The sequence below is a fragment of the Ornithodoros turicata genome, chromosome 2 (assembly GCF_037126465.1).
Source record: "Ornithodoros turicata isolate Travis chromosome 2, ASM3712646v1, whole genome shotgun sequence".
In the NCBI taxonomy this organism is placed as follows: domain Eukaryota; kingdom Metazoa; phylum Arthropoda; class Arachnida; order Ixodida; family Argasidae; genus Ornithodoros; species Ornithodoros turicata.
Genome location: NC_088202.1, coordinates 141121647 through 141145318, shown reverse-complemented (window position 1 = coordinate 141145318; position 23672 = coordinate 141121647). Strand labels below are relative to the sequence as shown.

The following is a 23672-nucleotide window of genomic DNA, read 5'->3' as shown; positions in this document are numbered from 1 at the left end:
TCAGTGGGAGTGTGCTCCTCAACTTCACGATCCAGAGCATAGAGTTCCTTGTCTGCATTGAATCAGCTTCTCCAGGAGAACGTGCATAGCCAGTGCGGTAGTGTAGGATCGTTAGAAAGCTTCGTGACTTGCGGTCTCCTCGATCCACGCATGCTCCTTAGCCTCTCCGGATCGTTCGTATTAGGCATGACTGAATGGCTCGATCGATGCTGCGGATTCCTTGTTCTAAAGGTTCCGGGTTTTGGCACCGGGTTTGGCACTACTTGGGAGCTTTACTCCTACGTGTCCCAAAAGCCTCAAGTGAATAAGAAAGTAAATTTTATTCGATGCCCGATACAAGAGCCCGAACGCGACGAGTGTTTATTCTCGGAGTCACATCCACACCACGGTGACCACACCCTGACGGCGAAACTGAGAACGCGAGAGCGGTAAAGTCAACCTTCATCGTCTATTCCTAACGAATACCATGCAAGTGCAGCACCAAGAGGCCCCGACCCCAACTGCAACGATGAACGGCGTTCCCTTCCTCTCCGCTTCCACATGCCCGAACGCGACGAGTGTTTACCCCGGAGTCACACCACTCCACCCCACAGTGACCACACCTGGAATGCAGAGCTATAGCGCGACAGGAACAATATCATCCTTCGTCTTCTGTCCCTTACTGATACCATGCAAGTGCAGCACCAGCAATCCCCCCCGACCCCGAGTACAACGCTGAACGCAGTGCCCGTCAGAGTCTGAAAGCGACGAGTCTTTATCCTGGAATCAACTTCACACCACAGTAACCACACCTGGAATGCAAAACTAACAGAGCGAGAGCGGTAAGGTCAACTTCATCTTCTGTCCCTTACGGACCCCATGTAAATACTGTGCAAACAAGCCGCCGACCCCTAGTACAACGCTGAAGGGCTTGCCCTTCCATTCCCCACCCACACGCCACATAGAAGAGCCCGAATGCGTGGAGTCCGTATCCTGGAGTTGACTTCACACCACAGTGACCACACTTGGAATGCAAAACTAATAACGCGAGAGCAAACAAGGTCAACCTTCATTTTCTGTCCCTTACGGATACCATGCAAGTGCAGCGCCAACAAGACCCCGACCCCGACCCCAACTTCAACGCTGAACCGCGTGCCCTTGCTCTGCTCTCCCACATGCCCGACATAACAGCGGCGAACGGAGTCAACTGAGTCCTGGAGTCTACGACACACCACGGTGGCCACACCTGGGAGGCAAAACTAATAGCGCAAAAGCGGCAAGCAGAGACTCCTAGCCCCTGACTGCGTTTACAGCGCCCCTTACAGCGCTGAACTGCATGCCTTTCCACTCCCCCCCGACATACCTGATTTAGCACCCCACATTTGCAGGTCCACCAAGCCCCTATGCCCCAAGTGCGACGCTGAACGGCATGCTCTTTTTCTCCTACATACCCTATATAACAGCCTGAAAGCGACGAGTCAACTTCCACACTACACTGACCACACCTTGGTTCCAAAACTAATAGCACGAAAGCAGCAGAGACAACCTTCATCTTCTGACCTTTACGCATATCGTGTAAATTCAGTGCCACCAACGGATGTAGCAGAGTTGAAAATCCCGACGTCTAAATTATGATGGTCGGTATAACCACAGCGCTCCAGAGGCTGCCGCTGCAAATAGCCATGCGTTGTGTGTTCAGTAATGTCCTTTCTGTTATACTCACAGTTCCAGTTCGATGTTCCACAAGGGCCATCTATTTGTTTCTGTAGCTCCGCAGCGTACTTTGTACCATACTCATCAGTGCATCCTAATGATCTTAGATGTTGCTGAACACATACTTTGTTGAATTCCAAAACGCTGGAAAAGACGCAGAGCTTTAGTCACCTGACGCTTAATAAAGCCCTCCATCGGCAAGGACAGTAAAGTGCACAGTAAGAGCTGCATATGAGAGAGAGTTTTCCTGGTATTGGGAACAGCAAGCAGCGTGTGGGTTGAAGTCCAGGCAATTCAGGAAAAAAAAAAGATTTGCAAAGCGAAGCAAACACTTCAGCGATGAAAAAATGGCTAGGAAGCAAGCGAGTTGGTGAAGATGATGCATAATGGTAAAACCCCCGAGACTAGTCTGTCCTTTCGTGTTCCTTGGTCTCTTGCAAACTCACCGACCGCAGAGCTTTTGGCTCGCTCACTAACTGGCAGGTCAATTCTCGGTTCGGTCAGTGCACTGACGGTCATTCGCTAATGAGGAAAGATCGAAGTCACCGAAGAGTTTAGCCAACTGTGGGACTCGAACCCACATCTTCTGAGTAACCGGTCCGGGCCTCAACCAATTGAGTTACACAAACACACCTCCCCAGCAATTCCATGCAAGGGCGCGTTATCTGAAGGGACAAATCAATCACTCTCACTCACTCATCCCCCTTTCACTCAAACACACGTTCATACGACGGGATCGACGCGAGCGGCATCAGTTGAACAGAGACAATTGATGTTCTGAGGCTGGCACACAGATAAAGGGCAAATGCATACAAAACTGCAAAAATTCAATTCAAATAATCAAAATTCGATGTCAATAATCAATTGTTCAAACGTTCAATTGTCTCATGCATACCCACTGCCTGCGCAGTTCTCGGCTCGCTCACTCACAATCTCTCGCCGCCCCTACACCTCGAAGCCCCCTCGCTCCCTTTCACCGTCAACTCATCGTCAACGCATCGTTTGTACTGTCTTGAGTCATGAAGTAGTCCTTTATTAAAACAATGATGTCTCGGTTGCGTACATGTTGGCTGGGACGCAGCGACGCTAACTAGCGCTCATGCCTCAAGAACATACACACTCCTCAGGGTGTCCTTAAGTGTCACCAAGACTTGGCTTCAGGACGCCCTCACTGCATCATGTATGGACAATACGGGAAAAGTCATCTGATGACATCCTGTGACCATGTATTGAGTGAACTGAGAGGATACGAAAAAAAAATCTGATATACAGTCAACCCTCGATTTATGAACCTTCGATTTATGAATTCCCTCGTTTTATGAACACTAGCACAAGGAACCAAACCTTTTTCATGCATTTTCCCCTCGTTTTATGAACCTCGATATTCGAATAATGAATGGAATTTCTGGGAACCAACTAGGAGTTGCCCAGCGTTTTTGCCCTCAATTTATGAACGGATCGTTCCGAGGCCAACAAAAACCTTCAAAGGGATTATTCGTGGTCTTATGAATGACGACAAAACGTTTTCCAGGTATTGCACCCTCGGTTCTTAACCCCTCGAAATCCGAACAACAAACGGGTTTTTGCAGAAATGTTCCTGACCTCAATTCATGAATAAGGTGTCCGCTGTCACCCGGAGATTAATAAACGTAAGTTAAAAAACCCAGAGGAAATCCGAGACCAGTTGAGTGCGAATGTGCTGACATCTCCTCTTTCCAAGATTGACACAGCGGAAGGCATGGTTCAAAGCAAAATTAAACTATTTAGTATTGCATAATAAACAGAGTGTGAATGCGCTAACATCTGTGCTTTGTGAGATTGATACAGCAGAAGGCATGGTCGAAAGCAAAATTACACAATATATTGCATTATAAACACAATACCAACTCGGAAATACTGTTCCATTTGCTCGATAGTACTCACTTAACGAAATTTTCGATTTATGAATCCCTCGATTTATGAACGATTTTTCGGGGAACCGAGGGTGTTCATAAATGGAGGGTTGACTGTATATACATGGTGTTTCCGTAACGTGTCCCTGAATTATATTTAAAAAAAATCTAGACATTGTACAAGCATGCCGCTTGCTGTACTGGTATTTGCGGCACTTCTGCCACCAGGGAAGACTGATTTTGTCAAATTTCGGCTGCAATAGACTGAGTCTTTAAAACTGATTTCCCGCTGTGGTGCCGGACGCCTTGAGTGACGTTTCGGGGTTAATCAGACATGCGCTTTCCATTTCCGTTGGAAAAACGTGAGGTTGACTTGGCAAAATAGCGAGATCAATTTTTAAAAAAAATCAGTTTATTGCAGCTGAAATTTCACTGAAATCAGTTCTTCCTTGTGGAAAAGCGCCGCAAAGACGAATGCAGCACGCAACCTACTTGTACAATGTACAGATTGTTTTGATATAACTCAAGGACACGTTACAGCGAACACCTTGCATATATACAGGGTGTCCAATGAAAAAATGGCTAGGAAGCAAGCGAGCTGGTGAAGATGACGCAAAACCCCGAGACTAGGGAACACGAAGGGACACACACAACACGAAGTCTCAAAAATTGAGACTTCATGTCGTGTCTGTCCCTTCGTGTTCCCTAGTCTCGGGGTTTTTACATTATGCAACTTTTTCCAAGATGAAATCAATTGCGATATAGCATATGCTGGAGGGCACTCCTTAGGAGGCAATGTCCAAAGGCAATGTCTTGATTAATTTGCATTAAGCTTTTAATTATAACTTTTAAATAACAACTTTTTGTTTAATAATAACTTTTTAATTATAAAAGCTACGAAGTTGTCCCAATGAGAACATCTGTTGCCTTTGGTCACCTGATATAGTAGCAGTTTCCAGAACAAAAATCAGTTCGATGAGCGTTCGAGTTCACGGGCAAAAAAATCGTGAAAGAAAACCTTTTTTCTCTTTATTTTGTTCATTGCGGTTAGAAGAAGAGTCTTTCCTTCACCCCCAATGTGAGAGGGAGAAAGAATATTATAGCCTCTCGCGTGCTGGAAAAAGATTAAAAGAAAACAGAAAATGCAGCCCAAGTTAAGGACAGTTGCGATAGAGTCACCCGATACATTTGTTTTCGTATCGTTTCCTCAAGTTGTCGCTCATCTTCGACGCATGAGGCAGCACCGTGCTCCTTCCCCATCTGAGGTTGAGGATGAAGGAAATACGCGTCTCCCAAGATGCGCAACGAATAAAATAAAGAGAAAGAAAATGGCACTCCTTAGGAGGGCATTAAGGCAACGTCTTCATGAACTTTTTAGTTATAAAAGCTACAAAGTTGTTCCAATGAGAACATCTGATCTCTTCGGAATCCAGATATCAAGGCAGTTTTCAGAACAAAAACCCGTTCGATAGATCGTTCGCAAAATTCGTGAAGGAACCCCCTTTCTTTTTTTTTTTTATTCATTGCGCACCTCTAGAGACTCGTCTTTGCCTCACCCCCAATATGAGAGCACATGAAAGAGCACACTAGCGCCTCTTGCGTCCTGGAAAAGAGAACAGAAAATGCAGCCCAAGACTCACCCGATTTTTTTTTTTTTTTTTGTTTCTGCAAGTTAAATCTAATCTTCGACGCCATGAGGCGGCACTTTCGCTCTCTCACACTGGGTGTCAAGGAAAGACGCCTTTTCGAAGATGCGCAATGAAAAGAAAAAAAGTGTTTCTTCACGATTTTTTTGCGGACGATCTGTCAAACGGATTTTTGTTCCAAAAACGGTTCTGAATTTGCAATCAAGTATGTTCTACAACAAATGACCCCGCTACCAGAGTTCGAGGTAACTCATTACAAGTAACTCGTTGCTGTAACTAAGTTCCTTTTTTTGGTAGCTTGTAACTTAACTCGGTACTTTTGCGCCGTGGTAACTTTCAGGGGAACTCGTCCCTTTTTCAGGTAACTTTCCCAAAGTAACTTAAGTTAAGTTCCAAGTTACTTTTAATTCGCTTTTCACTCACGTCCACATATTTTCTTGTTTTCTCTCCGGTTCCTTCGTGGCATTTTTTTCCCATAAAACGTGATATTCAATCAATGACAGTATTTTATTCAGGAAGTAAGAACCACTGCCATTGAAATGAAGCTGAACCATTGTGCGCCCACAGGGAATAAGATGCAAAGCGTTCAAATAGACCTCTACCAGAGAAACGTCATCATGACATTGGTAGACAGACTGAAACCGAAACAAACCGGAAGGAGAGGGTTGGGTTCCACGAACGGGCATTTGTTCGCTGCCTCCCATTGAAAGAAAAGCAGGACCGAGGGCCGAGTCCCTTTAAGGGACCATATCGTAATCCCCTCAAGACCGTGGCTTTCGGGCGCGACCTTGTTCACCTCTAGCTTCGAGCGTACTCCAATTCTACCAAATTTGTGGCGTTGTCGAACACTATGACGTCATTTGTTTACAAACAGGGAGAGGTCTATTGTTGGACATAAACGAAAACGATCTAAGCGTGTTGCACTTCTCCGTAGGCAACTCAAGGTCTAACTCAACTGCTCACGCGCGCCGCACCTGCGTAATTCTATTTTGTGTCCGAAGTAACTTGGAAGTAACTCGTTCTTTTTTTAAGTAACCCAGTAACTGCGAGTTACATTTCAGGCTGAAGAACTTCGTTATTAACTTAGTTACATTTTTCACGCGGTAACTTAACTTGTAACGAGTTCTTTTTGGCAGGTAACTTCTCAATCTATGCCCGCTACAACCCGCTTGTCATTGGAACAACTTCGAGTTCTTCAATGACATTACTTCGACACTCGACGTCATCGAGTCACTGACATCGTCACTGACATTCTTCGAGTACATTACTGAAAGTTAATTAGGACATTTCCTTAGGAGCCTGCGAATGCCCTAGGGAGGATTCCTTCAGCATATGCTATATTGCAATTGATTTCATCTCGGAAAAAGTCGGATATTTTTTCTTTCAAAAATATTGTCACATTTAGCTGGGACACCCTGTATATATGTTTACAATTTGATCGCGCACTAACAGCAGAGGACAGCTTTTTCGCTCTATTTCCAACTAATCATCTCGGCGCAGGGAATGGACATGATCTTCGGTCGGCGCTAACAGAGCGTCTCGGCGAGACGTCAGTGTTCCTCGGCTGTGAGTACACGATCAAATTGTAAACATGTGCTCTACATGCGGCCACAGCGCATATATTCTCAGCTGAATTGAGCGTGAGTGACCATGAGTAAGCCGCTCCTTGCCGAGGTCTGCTGCCACACTCATGGTCCCCATCTTTCAGTTTCTCAGTCACTCATCCATTCAAACAATACACCTTGTCGGCCAGCATCTAATCCAAGGCATGCCAAATTGCTGACCCTGGCCGCTTTCCTTTGGACGGTGTTGTGGCGTCGCGGTAGCTTCCATATCCACGGTATTTATCATGGTACCGTTATGGAACCACCACCTGCAGCAGGGCATATACGCTTACCAGCACCGTCGTTTAGCCTTGGTATGGCTGCTGTCTTGCGGGTCTGGTTCGACAGGAGGGAGACCTTTTAACGATAGATATCGGTCGTAGCACGCCGCTTCGGACGCTGCTATTGTTTCTCTGCCGCCGCACCTTCCAGCATGAGCAGAAGAGCCTGAAAAAAAAAAACGAAAAAAAAACAGTGCTACACAAAAGTTCAAGTCACCCACCCTTTACCCTTTGGCCAATTACACGTATTAAAGAAAATTATATTTTCCTATCTGATTTGAAATGTGTGTTTTTTTTTTGTTTTTTTTTTAGTGCCAGCTTTTTCACGACCTCATATGTTTACGCTGGAGAGGTTAACGACAAACTTCTAGCAGAGAAAGGCGAGGATGAGGCGGTGACGGGGGATGACTCTCGTCTCATTTTAGGCAGCCACGTTGCACGCCGAGTGGAGCACTTCAGAAACCGGGAATTTGTGGACGGCTACGACGTAAACTCGGGCGCGTGCTCCCAGACTTTCGGCAAGATTAGCCTTCAGTAAGACGCGATAAGTAACACCGAGCACTCGGTCTAATGGCCCGGGTCGTCCTCTTTCACTTGCTAGTGCCAGCTTTTCCACCGACTTGATCTTCCAACCTAGGCAGAAAAGCACGACATGCCACAGTTTGGAGATCACGTTCTCTGGCACATAAGGCTCCTCCCTGACTTGGTTACCGCATGTTACTTATGCACGAAAGAAACCTTTCCAGGGCATATCCGCACTATGCCGTTTAAAAACCTTGTGTGTTTTAGTGTTTGTGATGAATTAGTGTGAAAAACCTTGTCCTCCCCGTATTATGCACTAATTCACAGTCATGGTTCTTATGGCTTAGAAGCGTATGGCATTACATATAAGATCAAATTTGGAACCCTTACTGCGACTATAAAAGAAAGTTGGAATAAAATACCATATAAAAGAAAGCACTGCGGATCATATTGGGTATCTCACCCTATGAACATGTTTCCTCTGCTTTTCCTGTTGTAGATATTGCGTACTTGGTTATACAGTGTTGCCCGCTGTACAGGGGGTTGTTTGACAGCAGGCGTCGCACCGATCCACTACGCCGCATTTTTCATGGCAAATTAAAAATATTTATAGCGCGTTGTCGGTCGTATGGTTCCGCATATGGTATTTAGGAGCAACAAAGTCCCTAGTCACGTCACAGCCATGCATGTTTACTGCTTTACAGTTCCTTTAATTAAAGTTGATTATTGTGACAGATCTCAGCAGGGTGCAGGGCAGGGTCGAAGCGCAAGAGGTATAGGTTCGGTTCAGGCTCGGGTTCGCGTTACTTGGATTTTGTTCCGGTCGGATTCGGCCAGGTCAAAAATGGAACGGTTCGCAACCCGGAACTGATTCAACTGCTTTTATCGGGAAACGCTTGGCTGGTACCTTACAGCCGTTGCCTGCATTGACGTTTATAGTGGTCATGTAGGGTATAAGGTGGGGCAAGATGAGACACGGGGCAAGATGCGACAGTTCTCGCTCGACGCCGCCTGTCTCGGAGACGCACTGTCCCATGCGCTTGACACTTTACACATAGGTGGTAGGTGGTTCTGCAAGTCCGCTTTATTGCGCATCAAAACTGCCCGGACTAGTAATAACCTGGAGGCAGACTTGTACGTAACGCGTTACAAGTAATGGCGTTAGTTGTAATCAATTACTTTTTTGACTGATTTTTCGAGTAATCAATTACATTTTTGAACAAGTAATTTCTCAAGTGGTTCAATTACAATTTTGAGTAATCAATTACCGGGTAATTTTTGAAGTACAGTCTGACTCAAAATAACAACGCTCTGTGACAAATTTCCTGTGTCTTTGTTGGGTCATTCAACTGTAGTAAGCGGAAAAATATTATTGCTACTTCTCATGTGCGACTCTTTCGCGCTATTTTAGCTGTCCTTGTCCACTTGGGAGTTCGGGTTTTTCTTTTTTTTTTTTGGAAACAACAGGGGTGGATGTTTTTGCATGAAAGTAACGGCCCGTGTAACGCGTTACTTTTATACTGGTTACTCAATTACATTTTGAGTCGAGTATTTTGTAGCGGTAATCAATTACTTTAGCTAGAAGAATAACGGTAACGGTAATCCCTTCTTTGTTTTTTTTTTTTTTTTAGTAACGGGCACAAGTCTGCCTGAAGATGATCTAGAGATCGAGTTAAGACTAAGACGAGCAAGAGGCGAAACGACAACGCTCAGTGTCCTGTTGCTCGTCACCTCCGGATTCAATTTTACGTTCTCCCCGCCTTAGGTACGCGCTTTCAGAAAGAAACCGCCCACACAAGCCGAAGCCGCGAAATGAGAGACAATGGCCTGCTGTTGTACTCACACCTCCAGGCCCATTGCCATGCTGTACGTGCACACGATTGCGCCACACGTTCGCTCTTCTGTGCTATCAAATATCCGAGAATCTCAAAATTACATCCTTTGCTTGCCAGTATTTCGGGAAGGCAGTGGATGCTGTACAGCAAGTAACTGGAAAAGATGACATCCACTATTTAATTGTACGGCGCTACAGAAGGTGTGAACAAAAACTACACAGCACACACACACACACACACACATCGCAACAGCAATACGTTGGACCAATCAACGTAAGTACAAACATGTGTACATTCACAATGCATAGTCACAACTGCACGTGTTTACCACTAGAAGAAAAGCGCAGGTAAATACAAAGGGTAATCGAGGGTCCCAGATTCACAAGCACCGTGATGTACCCATCGTGAACTGTTTATCGATAAAAGCCCTCCTGTAGTGGACTGCATTTGATCAAGCGTGGTTTCCGTGAGGTTTTTGGCACCTCATGACACGCACGGTGAATGAAAGCGTTCGTGATTTAAAGTTATTTGTTACAGTCGTTGAGAGAAGAACAACAAGCCTGACAAGGGGCATCACGGTGCGGTGTTTTCTCTGGCAGATGACACTAAACATTTTAAAAAAAGTTCGACAAACTTCCTACATCACATTGATAAAGACAATGAGAGGCAAGTTGTACGTTAAATCTGAGTACTGGTAGTTTCGGAAAAGCGCGTGTACCTAGTGGACGAATGATGGCCTAAAATAAGTCAAACGTCGCCATGCCAATACTGGACAGCTGTTTCGGCCTTCTTTGGCCTGTGGGGCGAAGTAGAGGAAGAAGTTTGGACGTTGCGGGACGACGAGGGAGTGAGAGACTTGAGGGTAAAAGGAGAACGACGAGGGGTTTGTGTGGTCAGTGTGGACGTGGAAGCGGAGAAGAAAAGACGCTGTAAGATGTAAGTCATTAAAACAGTGGTTGTTGAGTATACCTTGTAGTTGCATTTGTGCCTCGCTTTCCACGGGAGTCGAAGGAACGGGCTTTGCCCCCGAGAGTGGGAATAGGCTCCCACAAATGGCGCCCAGACGTGGGGCACGAGCTGGTTCGTTCGATGACGTGGAGGACGTGGCACGTTCTATTTTTTTCATTCCATTTTAGTGTGTCAAGTTTTGTTTCAGTGTGATACCGCCGGATTGTGGTACTTTAATTACTTCGTGTTCTTTCATTTTTTTCTTTGTATCTCGCTTTGTTGGGGCAGCATTTTTGCTGCTCGTTTTGTTTGAGTGTTACAGCTCCCGCCCGGTGCCTGACCCGTGGAGCTGATGGACCGTACACCGCCTCGCGGGTACAACCTCCGGAGTGGAGCTCCGGTACCCCAACGGTCCCACTCGGAGGAGCGGCCGGTACACGTCGCCCCGGCGCCTACGGAGCCGAGAGGACCGGCCGACGATGTGAAGGCACCTGCAGTGCCTCCATCCCAAGGTACGTCGACTACGGTATCTGCAGTGCCGCAGTCAGACACCACAGCAACGGCAGAGCTTCTGTCACGTATGGCAGAGCTGTGCTCGTTGATGACGCGACGCCTTGATGCCGGGTTGGTTTCGCCGCCGCAGGCACAAGCGCCCGTCCGACTGACAATCCCTGTTCCTACCTTCTCAGGGTATACCGATAGAAAGTCAGTCGCAGACTTCTTGGATGACCTTACTGCCTATCAGGCTGGTATGGGAATCTCAGACGAGGTCTTGATCCTACGCATCCTGCAGGTTGCTTTGGTAGGAGACGCCGCCCGCTGGCTTCGACTGCAGTCGAGGTTCACGTCCTTGCAGGACTTCAAGCAGCGGTTTAAAAACGAATTCCTTCCCCCGGATTACGAATATCGTATCCTGGAGGAGCTGCACAAACGTACTCAGCATCCAGATGAGACGTTGGCAGAATTCGTACGGGCCCTGCAAGAGCTGTACAGCAGAGCAGAACCAACTGCAACAGAGCAGCAGCGAGTAGCACGGGCTATCCGTCAGTGCCACCCCCGCTTCCGGCCCTACCTTCGAGCCCATCGCTTTGATAGTCTTGAAGCGTTGGCGCAGGAGGCTCGTACCATACAGGGCGACCTCCTAGCCGAACTCGAATATCGGCCCCCGCCGCCGCCTGAATGGGCGTTAGAACCACGTTGTGCGTGGTCAGCGGGAGCAGCCTCGGTCGAACGCCTACCTGCAGTGGGACAGGATGAGCACCACCGCAATCCTTATGCGGAGCCATCCCGCCGAGCAATTGATCCCTTCCGTCATGGACAGAGGGCGATCCCCGCAGGAACGAGCCATGACAGACCCGTCCTGCCCAATTATCGTGGTCAACCCGGCAATACAGCTGGCGAAACTACCGACAGGCAGCGGGAACGGCAGCGTCTGCCGCGCCCGCAGCCGCAAAGGTCCGTCGGCTGTTGGAATTGCGGCAGCCCCGAACATTTCCGTCGGGACTGTCCGCACCGAGGGCCGAATACCCGTAATGTGCCAACGGGAAACGGCCGCAGCCGACGTCCATGAACGCTCGCTTAACGACGTCGGCTATCTGCCGAGAGAGCGAACGAACGGTCGCTAGCAGCGGCCTTGATCATGCAAAAGCTGGCTCTGCAAGCAGCAAGGCAACCAAAGGAGACGCATTAGCTCCTTTTGCTCTCTCTGTTCGGAATGGCATTCAGGACAGAGAACCAAATATCGCAGTTCGCATTTTGGGCAGAAACTACATCGCCCTTATAGACACGGGAGCTACACTCTCTCTCATCGGCGACTGTGTTTACGAGCACTGCCTGCAAAGACAAGTAGTTCTGCAGACTACTGAGGTCACCCTTCGTCTTGCTTCCAATGACGTCATTCCAGCACAATCTGCAGTTGTGCTCTGGCTCCGTTTCGATGGGAGACGGCGAAAGCAGCGCTTCGTCCACCTTCCTGGCCTGGCAGTGCCCGTTATCCTGGGCAGGGATTTCATCATCCGGCACAAGTTGGCGCTGGACCTGCCCAATGGAGGATACGTATACCATGGCTCGACAGGGTTCTTCCCCTTCGCCACGGCAGCGGACGATTGCACGGCACAGCAAGCTGCAGCAGTCTCCACCGAACCGTCTGCACTCCCGACTGTCTTGGGGTCATTCCATGGTCCTGAGGAGGAGCGCCGTCAGCTTCAACAAGTACTGCGGCAGTATGACGGTATCTTTACGGAAAAACCCGGTAAGACGTCTCTGTTAAAGCATAGCATAGACACGGGTAACGCTAGGCCCTGGCGTTGTAATCCAAGACCTTTGAGCGTACATAAGCGTGCTTTGTTAGACGCTGCTCTAGAAGAAATGCTCCAAACCGGTGCAGTTCAGAGATCCCAGAGCCCTTGGGCGTTTCCTGTCGTCCTGGCTCCGAAACGTGATGGTACGGCAAGGTTATGCGTCGACTATCGTCGACTTAACGCAGTAACTGTAAGGGACTCTTATCCCTTCCCGTCCATCGAATCAATCATGTATTCCCTGGGCAACGCTGCGGTGTTTTCAACGCTTGATTGTAGCAGAGGGTTCTTGCAGATCCAAGTTGCCCCGGAGGATGTCCCGAAGACAGCCTTTACCTGTCATAGGGGTCTGTTCGAGTTCGTACGGATGCCTTTCGGTCTGTCTAACTCACCAGCCAGTTTCCAGCGGTTGATGGACACCGTATTAGGAGATGCGAAGTACAATTTCGCGATGGCGTACATGGATGATGTCGTAGTGTTTTCCAGAAATTTTCAGGAACACTGGGAACACCTGTCAATCGTCCTTGCAAGGATGAAGCAGGCGGGGCTAACCATTAACCCCCGCAAGGTACAGCTGGCATCGCCTAGGATCAGCCTTCTCGGCTTCGTGGTGGACGGAGGCACCATCAGTCCTAGCGATGACAAGCTAAAGGCGATCATGGAGTTTCCGGTTCCCGGTAACGTAAAAGCCTTGCAGCGTTTTCTAGGTATGGTTGGCTTTTACCGGCAATTCATTCCTAATTGTGCTCAGTTAGCGCAGCCGCTTAACCAGTTGTTGCGCAAAGACACACGCTGGCATTGGGGAGAACAGCAGGAACAATCCTTCCGAGCTCTATCTCATGCAATCGCTAATACGGCCAGGCTATATTTGCCCGACCTAAATAAACCGTTTGTTGTGCAAACAGATGCTAGCGATTATGGTGTTGGCGCAGTTCTCTTGCAGGAGCATGACGCTATTCTCTGTCCAGTGGCTTTTGCAAGTCGCACGCTGAATCCGGCAGAACGGAACTATTCCGTCACGGAAAAGGAGTGCCTGGCGATCATCTTCGCTCTCAGGAAGTTTGATCTCTACCTGGATGGCAGCACTTTCACCGTTCAGACTGACCACCAGGCACTCTCATGGCTGCAGCGGCTCCACAACCCAGCTGGACGTCTCGCCAGGTGGGCCCTGAAGCTACAAGGCTACTCCTTCAACGTGGAGTACAGGCGGGGCTCCACGAACGTGGTAGCGGACGCACTATCCCGTGCGCCTCTACCGGAGGGGGAAGAGGTAGGCACCGAGGCGCCTTCTCAACTCCTGGCAGCAGCACAAGTGGCACGGGACGGATCCTCGTCCTGGGGCACGGTCGTGAGCAGAGAGCAGCTCCTACACGCTCAGAGAGCGGACGGCCTTTGTCAGCGGGTGTCTCAATGGTTAGCTGAGCAGGTCTCGGCAGACACCGGAACGTCTGACGGACGGCACGACTCCTATCTGCTGGGCGAGGATGGCATCCTGTTCAGGTACATACCCGAGGCGGATGACGATGACGGTACATCCCCATTCAGAGTCGTAGTGCCACGGAAGCTGCGTAAGTCTTTCATACGTTACTTTCATGACTCGGCCTTGGCAGGTCACAGCAGTGGCAGGAAAACTTGTGAAAAGTTATGTCATGTTGCGACATGGCCAGGAATGAGGCAGGACATAACTAAGTATGTTCGTACTTGTCCGATATGCCAGAGAGCAAAACCTCGCGGTGGTTTACCCCCCGGGCGCTTACAGCCGGTTCAGAGCAATAGGCCCTGGCAGATAGTTGCTTGTGATGTGATGGGACCTTTTCCTCGTAGTCCTAGAGGTAACCAGTACCTGTTTGTGGTTACTGATCATTTCACAAAGTGGGTTGAGCTGTTTCCTCTCAGGACGCTGACTTCCCAAAGAGTATGGGAACGACTACTCGACACCTTTTGCCGGTTCGGGTTTCCCGCTCAGCTGATCACTGACAACGCAACCTACTTTACAAGTAAGGTGTTCTCAGATTCTTGCGCTGTCTTAGGCATTCAGCACAAGAAGACTTCCCCGTATCACCCTCAGGCTAATATTACCGAACGTGTTAATCGGAACCTGAAGATGATGTTGGTTGCTTTTACTAATCAGCACCACCGTGATTGGGATCTTCGCCTGACTGAGCTGGCGTTCGCTACACGGACGACGGTCAACAGATCTACAGGCTTCACCCCGGCGTTCCTGAACTTGGGACGAGAGGCTCCTTTTCCAGTAGAGAATGCCCTGGGCCTCCGGGAGGGCAGTACCCAGCCTCCTTATTCAAGGTACGCTGAGGACCTCCAGAGCCGACTGGACGTCGCAGCTCGGACGGCTCGGGAGAACTTGGACGTCGCAAGGTTGGACCAGGCTCGCCAGTACAACCGTGGACGACGGAATCTCACCTACAGCGTCGGTGATCTTGTCCTTCGACGGACTCACCCGCTTAGTGATGCGTCACGTGGCTTTGCAGCTTCGCTCGCAGATAGGTGGGATGGCCCCTTCGAGGTAAGTGCGTGCTCCTCCGGCCTCACTTACAGGCTTCGTCGTTGTGACACGGGCGAAGAAACGGGGCCAGTACATATCTCGGACCTGAAGACTTACCACCTCCGAGACCCCGAGAGTGAAGAAGCAGACGGTCAGCTTCCTCCTCTAGACCTGGACCAGGATCCTGTTCCCGGACCTTCCAGGCGCTACAGTTTGCGTCCCCGCAGGCGGCGCATGTAGCTGCCGCTATCCTAGTCGCTAAATCCTAGTGCTCTTGAATACTTGGTCTTTCTTGGTCTAACTATAACCTTCTGGGGGAGAGCCTTTTCAGGTTCTCGCGGTCGGAAATTGCTTTCTCACCGTCATCCCCTATTCCTTCTCGCAGCGGCCATGCCTCCCCAAAGAAAGCGTAGTCGCGGGCCTGGACGCTCTCCAGGATCTAGTTCATCTACCGCCCGGCCTCAGGTACCGAGCCGATCCGAGCCACCAACTCACCGGTCAGTGGCTACATGGACCGTCGTAGCGGGAGACAGACCGGTATCATGGGCCTCCCGCTCTCGCTGGACCTCTCAACCGCGCCCGCTTCGCACCGACGACCCGGCGAAAGTGCCTCAACCTTTCAGAGGTCTGTTGTTGACAGACCGACACCTCAATGACCCCCCGATTCCGCTGACTGCGGAGGAAAAGAGACTTCTGTGTCCTCTGTGTCAAGTCCCTGAGCTGCACCGTCGAACACATCGACAAGGACCGCTTCACCGAGCTAGGCAACAGTCCAACAGCGGGGACGTGGCCTCAGCGCTAGAGACATTGAGGAGGCACAGGCCCGACCTCTTAAGGCCTTCCTCCCCACCGAACCCTGGGGACGACGTGGTCCTGGAGTTCGATGACGACGACCTCTAAACATTCTAAAGTTTTCGGTTGTCAAACTGGGTTCGACGTTTTGCGGTGGGGGAAGTGTGGGGCGAAGTAGAGGAAGAAGTTTGGACGTTGCGGGACGACGAGGGAGTGAGAGACTTGAGGGTAAAAGGAGAACGACGAGGGGTTTGTGTGGTCAGTGTGGACGTGGAAGCGGAGAAGAAAAGACGCTGTAAGATGTAAGTCATTAAAACAGTGGTTGTTGAGTATACCTTGTAGTTGCATTTGTGCCTCGCTTTCCACGGGAGTCGAAGGAACGGGCTTTGCCCCCGAGAGTGGGAATAGGCTCCCACAGGCCTCATCAGCAGTACGCAGGCAACGTTTGTGTGGATGGCGTCAGAAGGTCACGTAACACGTGATTCCTCCCGTCAGGGTGAGATAGCTCACTCACTGAAGGCCCAGTGCAAAAGCCAGTGAAGTATTGACTCTTGACTCTCTGACTGGTCGCTTTCGAGAAAACGTGAGACAACGGAACTGGAGGCAATCTTTATTTAAATCCACCCTTCTTGAATCTTCAAATGAAAACATATACTCGGAGGTTTCAATCGCCGAATACGCAAACGATACGAAACCAGAACTTTTTTTTTTGATTGCGCGTTAGCGCCGCGAAGCAACAGTGCCTATGAGCGGCGTGAAATCAGAACTACGTACTTCTCAAGAGCAAACCGACATCGCTCTTGGCATATCTGGGCCCGAAAGCGCTCCATCCAAGGTGAAAATAAAGTGGTAGCGAAAGCTAGCGGCAATACCAAATCAGACCTAACCGACTCTGCTGTGATCATGAGGCGTGAGCGATCCTGGGTGTTAGCTGCGGAGTCTTTGTATTTGTATTTTTCTATATATATAAAAACGAGCTATAAGACCGTCTGGGACGCCATTTCAGCAGTTGAGTTATACGGCAGGGCACACCTCTTCCAGCAGACACGCCAGGTAATTTTACTCATTACCTCTTCATTAACTCTTTAATGACAGGAGCTCGGGTCCACGACCTACTAGATTATAACGACCATGTCGCGCGTACCCCTTCCCCTAGCGCCGCATTTTTGGAAGCTAGCGGTGGCGCTTCCCATCGTCCCAGTTATTGCTTCCTCAACTTCCACAATACTTTGTACTTCAGCTGACCTTAGTATTTCTGTACAAGCGGTGGACGTTCCACAGATGTTTCATTCTGAGGTTGATTATCATCATCATTCTACGCGTTTTCATAGGAGGTATCGCTGTCGTCTGCTACGGTAGTCGATACGCTTCTGCGCGTCCAGAATTCAAATTTCCATCGTCCAATCGTGGCGTGCCGATGAGTAGCGCCCCTGGCGGATCGTGCGGACAGGCTCCTCATAGAGGTTGCTGATTGTGACGTGGTCGTTATAATCTAATGGGTCGTGCTCGGGTCAAGACGACGTCCTGTGAGCGCGACAATCATCAGCGTAAATCATTCCAATTTGCAAAAAAAAAAACAAAAAAAAAACAGACAACATGAAGTGAGCAGAGGCTTTAAGATACCCATCGGCGAGCACTGCCATGGAAATGAGGCGAACACGAAACTGTTCTCCTGACCGTATTCTTGCCCCTCGCAGCGTGGGCCGCAAAGCAGTTGATCTTGCCAATGGATCAGTACCTGCTCCAATCATCACCATCCATCAGTTCAAAGAACGTGGCCCTCTGAAGTCTGATTACTGAACGATCTTTACTCCGCGTATCTGGTTTGCGCGCTTTCCTCTCATTTGGATATACAGTGAACCCTCGTTAATATGACCCCCGATAATCTGACATACCCGCTTTACGACCGTACTCTTGGGGAACAATGTAGTGAAACCTCTGCAAATCCCCCTCCCCGTTAATATGACAATTCCACATTATGACCAAAATTTTCGGGAACTACCAGGGTCATAATAACGAGGGTTCACTGTATATCGGCACCAGATATTTCAATGCACGCGCGCGTCTCAGGTTTTTTTTTAAAAGGTGGGATGACTTCCACCGAGGATCGTCTGTTACTCTGAATGCGAATTTCAGGTAAGCAGTCATCTAGTACTTACATACTGACTAGAGAACGTTGCAGCATCGGATGTCGTATATTTGCATCACGGCATGTGAGAAAAAAGAGGATAAAGACTGAGAATGAAGGAAGGAAGGAAGGAAACTGGGTGATCACGTAATGCTTTGTAAGACACCACAGAAGTCAGCCTCGACGTGTGTCCTAATTGCATAAACGGCATCTCTGCCGATGTCATAGCTTTCGTTATAAGAACTCTGCACCGATTACAAGAAACGGAACATACACACAAAGATAACGACGAGAATGTATATACAGGGTTATTCTAGCAAACGTTACACATTTCGATCGCATTTTAAAGGTACTGTAAAGCAGTACACAAGCAGGATATGCTGGCGACGTGGCTTGAGACTTTGTTGCTTGTAAAACCCATATGCGGAACCATACGACCAACAACGCTCTCTAAATATTTTTAATTTATAATTAAAAATCCGGCATTGTGCAGCGGCGCGACGCCTGGTGTCGAACGACCCCCTGTGCAGCAGGCAACACTGTCGAATATGTATTATGTATGTAGCACTATTTTGTCGCGTTTTGTTCTTTTCGTGGCTATATTATTTCGTATCATATTTCAATAGGAATGCAGAGACCCCTTTTTAGTGTGTTTTTTGAGAAATAAAATCAAAAAGAAACGCATCGCTGTTCGGCTGTTGGGCCCAGTGTTGTACGCGTGCAACGTGGTTGCCGCCGTACGCGGCTGAGAGTATGAATCCCTTCCGAATACTAATACAGTGTTGCCCGTAATTTAATTTTCTAATTAACTGCACCACCGATTGGAATGAAATTTGTGCCGTTTTTGTACTGATGGCTTGGACTATCGAATAGCCACGCTAAATGAAATTCTGCCTCTGCTGCTTTACAATACCTTTAAAAATACAAGACTAGGTTTGGCCCATCCCAAACTTTGCAGACCGATAGCAATTTATCTGAGGTTTCATTCTAATTTTTTGTAAGCGCTATGGTCATGCAGAAAGAAAATTAAAAATCAAGCAAAATCTCGCCCCATGCATTTTCAATGGTCTATCCCACACAACCACCGCCATTTTTTCTTGTGTCTTCTTCACATGCACATCACTTCATACAGGTAGCGTTGCCTACAATGATGTGGCATGCCAATTCTGATGTTATGCACCAATCCTCTTGTTCCAGTCTTGTTCCGCATGCTGGTGCCCCTGTGTGCGCTGAAATGAAAATGAAGCGCACACAGCAGAAAATGGCGACTTTGGAGTGAGATAGGCCATAGAGTTGAAATTTTGCTCGATTTTTAATTTTTCTTCCATAGGACCATACACTGTAAATTCTTTCACACCTTTAAAGGTGTGCGCTATGAACATTCAACCTGGTTGCGTAACATTGCATCTCCAGGATGATATTTTACAAAATTTGGAAAGCATTACTAAAGATCAAGTGTCAGTGCAAATCTTGCTTTCATTATGTCTCGGATGTCGTAGGTACGAGCTAATGCATATATGCATCGCTATCGATAATCGAGCACGCGCAAGTGTCTACAATACTGTTGAACAATGCTGAGATGTTGCAAGACTGAATTTTTGGAGGACAGACAACACTCGAGTAAAGAAAATTTGTGCGAAACCGTGCTCCATTATGATGTTACCAAAATTACACCTAAAAAGGCGTGCGCCATGCACGTTGTTACACCTTTAAAGGTGTGAAAAGATTTAGAGTGTAATGCTCACAAAAAATTCCAACAAAACTTCAGACAAATGGCTACCAGTCTGCAAAGTTTGGCGTTGGACAAAACCCATCTTCTATTTTGACGATGAGATCAAAGTGTTGATTGATTGATTGATTGATTATGTGTTTAATGGCACAAAGGCAACAACGTAACGTGTAACGTTGGCTAGACGAACACTGTATATATGCAGGGTGCTTCATCTAAAGCGATTAAATGTTCTAACTGACGACGTATCCGCCGGACGACTGTGGGACTTTCGCCAATTACCTTCTGAAATCCTTCAATTCAGGGAAATTTACATTTTTTTAATCGAGCTTTCAAAATTGCCAAGCAAACCTATCTTGCCTTTTTTTTTTTTTTTTTTACAGGAACATGAAGTCCTCCACGGATAGCCGCGGACCCGACAAAACCCGACAAAATATTCGAAAATGTATAAAACTGCTACTATACCGGGTGTTTCAGTTAAATCCCCTAGCTAAATAATTCGCGAACGGGTGCACCAATAGACGAACTTTCTTTTTTACAAGTATCTGTGCGATACCACCTACGAGCCGCGCACCGTGTGAATGAGTGGCAGGCGCTCATTATTTAAATAAAAATTCAAATTAGTTTCGTAAAAAACATAACTTCTAAAGCAGGGCGCTGTCGACATTAAAATGGGTACTACACCTTTTGGGACCTTCAGTGGACGCCTTTTAGAGAAAAATCTGCCACCGAAGCGGATCATTTGTTGCTGTAATTAATTGGTTTCGGTTTACATATTTTGTCGGGGCTGGTCGCGGTGAAGCGCAAAAGGACGTAATTCATTGGTGTAATTCATTGGTGTAAGGACATAATTCATTGGTGGATAAGGGAATGGAAGAGCGTCCTTTTGCGCTTCACTGCGACCAGCTGGGACAAAAATATGTAAACCGAAACCAATTAATTACTGCAACAAATGACCCGCTTCGGTGGCAGATTTTCCTTTAAAAGGTGTCCACTGAAGGTCCCAAAAGGGGTAGTACCCATTTTAATGCCGATAGCGCCCTGCTTCAGAAGTTACGCTTTTTTACGAAACTCATTTGCATTTTTATTTTAATAATGAGCGCCTCCCACTCATTCACACGGTGTGCAGCTTGTAGGTGGTATCGCACAGATACTTGTAAAAAAGAAAGTTCGTCGATTGGTGCACCCGTTCGCGAATTATTTAGCCCGGGGATAGCACCGCCTGCTTTATTGAGGCAAAAAGCGCGCGCGAAGTTTGCGGAGAGAGGAAGATGCTTACTACTCATACCGCTGACGTCATATCTCAGGTCCTTCATTTATAACCAACCATAGTAGCCGCGGAACAGATGTGTGTGGCAATGATTGTCTCTATCGTGGCGTTATGCTGAAGATGCTTATGGGGGTTTCGCTACCTCTTTGGATCTCTTTTGGTCGGTCAGTCGAATAACAGTTCACCATTTACCATGATCACCTCCATCGCTACGAAACACGTTGGTCACCGACGGGAACACCCTTTCCCTCTATTGTTTGGGTTCAGTTTTGTCCATTTGCACGTCAACATCTAGCGCTCGACATCGCAAAAGCACGTGCTCGCTTCAGGTATTTAAATGACCGGCTGACTCCAACTCTGCTATCTCCAGTTTCCCGGAAAACATTAATACATGGATTTCAGGCAGGGATGGGCAGTATTTAAATACATTGTAATTAAAATACTATTTAAAATATAAATACATGTATTTATATTTTGTATTTAAATACCAATTTTCGGGTATTTATTCTTGTAAATACTTTATAAATACTCTTAAATACAGAATATACTGACTCATATCTTAGAGTTGCCCTGCATTTGACCTTTTGGGAAGAAGGGCGAGTTTGGGGCGCAATTATGCCGGGTTTGCGCTAGCATGCGCATGCGACAAACTATTTTAGATGGCGAGTTTTTCACGGTTGTTGCGGAGAACGGTCTTGACTACCCGATTACATTGTTCCACGAAGCATCTTCGTCAAATTTAATACAAACATTTGTTCATCGGCACCTGTGGAGATGCTGTTCTCCTTTGCGAATCTGATTGTACGGCCGAACAGAAGATGCCTAACAGAAGCAGTCTTCGAGAAATTTCTAATATTCTTTTCTTTTTTTCTGTTCTTTCTTGCTGATTTGTCCTTATGATCATAATTATTTCTATAATTCCAGATGACATCTTCCTCACAGTATTTATGGTAGTAGTTACGGTATTTAAATACATTATTTATATTTTGTATTTAAATACTCATGTTGAAAACTATTTATGAAGAGTATTTAAATACCCCTGTCAACAAAGTATTTTGTATTTATATTTAAATACTGAAAAAATGTATTTATGCCCATCCCTGATTTCAGGCAACCACAGGTTTTCCCGTCCTATTGAGGCCGTATGCGGCGGAATGTAATCTAAAAATTTAAATCCACGCTATACGGTTAGCGTGGAATGTAATCATCATCCCAACACTTTTAGTCATTGTTTAGCTGGATTTCATCCTTATGCATTTTAACCTTTGTTTTTATCCACATTTAACCCTGATACCAAAGGGATTTAATACTTTTTTTTTTTAATTCAGACCTCCTGCTACCAATTTTGATACTTATGCGTGGAATTTAATTCTAAATTCTCGGGTTATTCTTTCATTTTTGTTTTCATTACAATGCTACAGTGTGGGACTACTTTGACTACTCATTTTTGACTATTCCCTGGTTTACAACTATATAATGACACATTAGTCATGCATTCATCTTTCTCTTCAAAGCTCACGCGCATTACTCAATGTTCGAGCATACTGTTCGGACGTTCTTTCCTTCTATCTATTGGGTGAAATAAGCCCAGTCTTTTCACCGCTTTGCGAGGTTTAACTTTCTGACTGGTGAGTTTCTCGTAGTTCTGATGGAGTCAGAACAACATGTTTTGATTATGTCCTTGTTAATGGCTATTATAAACTGACTTTGCATGACTATGGACCCTCTAAGCACTAGTATGGGACGACCGGCATAATATATGAATTTATTACCTTCCTGACTACTATTTTCGCGTTTGTACAGCCATATTTTTGAGACTATACCTGCTCTCTAACTATCACTCTACGAAAAACAGGTGGAATTTTCTACCCAGAGTTGAAGCAGGTAGAACGACATATTCTAGTCTGTAGTTTGTTTCTACACTTCAGTTATACCCAAAAGGTAAAACTGGTTGGAGTAGAAATGTGGTCGCAATGCAGACGTACCGAAATGGGTATAGAAAATGGGTATAATTTTAATTTTTTACGTACCCAAAAACAACCACTAGGGCCTTTTTATTTGTGGGCCACAAAATCTGATATAGCTTTAAGCAAGATATAAAAAAAATACATTCAAATCGCGACAAAGTTAACAGCGAAACATCGAAGTTAAACAGAGACAACGGCCCTAATACTTGTATGATCTCGTGAGAAGGGGAGAAAAATATGAACGCCATAATGTTGTGTGTGCGGTGTTCAGAATCAGTTGTAAGCGGTTGATTGGACGGGGCTTTGCCGATGAGTGATGAATTTTTGGAAAAGGAAAACAAGGTGAGACCACAGAGTGCGTGAGGGCACTCAAAAGTTGATGCGAGATGGTAATTCGGGGCGGCGAATGACAGAACAACAACAACAACAACTTCATTTCGAGATGGAGAGTGGGAAGGTTCATCGCCGGGGGCGATACTCTACCTCATTGCTGTGGATGACAGAATGTACGAGCATATACAGGGTGTCCGTTTTTTAGGCGATACAGATTTTTCATTAAAAACTAT

General features: G+C 47.0%; 1 protein-coding gene and 1 long non-coding RNA gene across 3 annotated transcripts in view; one reads left to right on the top strand and one right to left on the bottom strand.

Moving 5' to 3' along the window:
- Positions 1-23672, bottom strand: part of LOC135386236 (uncharacterized) — a 220632-nt gene that overhangs the window by 187694 nt on the left and 9266 nt on the right. For both annotated transcript variants that reach the window (XM_064616046.1, XM_064616047.1), the window contains exons 3-5: positions 9481-9626; positions 7128-7281; positions 1703-1836 (exon numbers count right to left, since the gene is read on the bottom strand). In XM_064616046.1, coding sequence (XP_064472116.1) covers positions 1703-1836; positions 7128-7281; positions 9481-9626 — 434 coding nt within the window. The remainder of the gene's footprint in view (positions 1-1702; positions 1837-7127; positions 7282-9480; positions 9627-23672) is intronic.
- On the top strand, positions 15003-16346 carry LOC135386235 (uncharacterized). The gene is made up of 2 exons (XR_010420642.1): positions 15003-15241; positions 15606-16346. It is a non-coding gene; the product is annotated as an uncharacterized LOC135386235 (long non-coding RNA).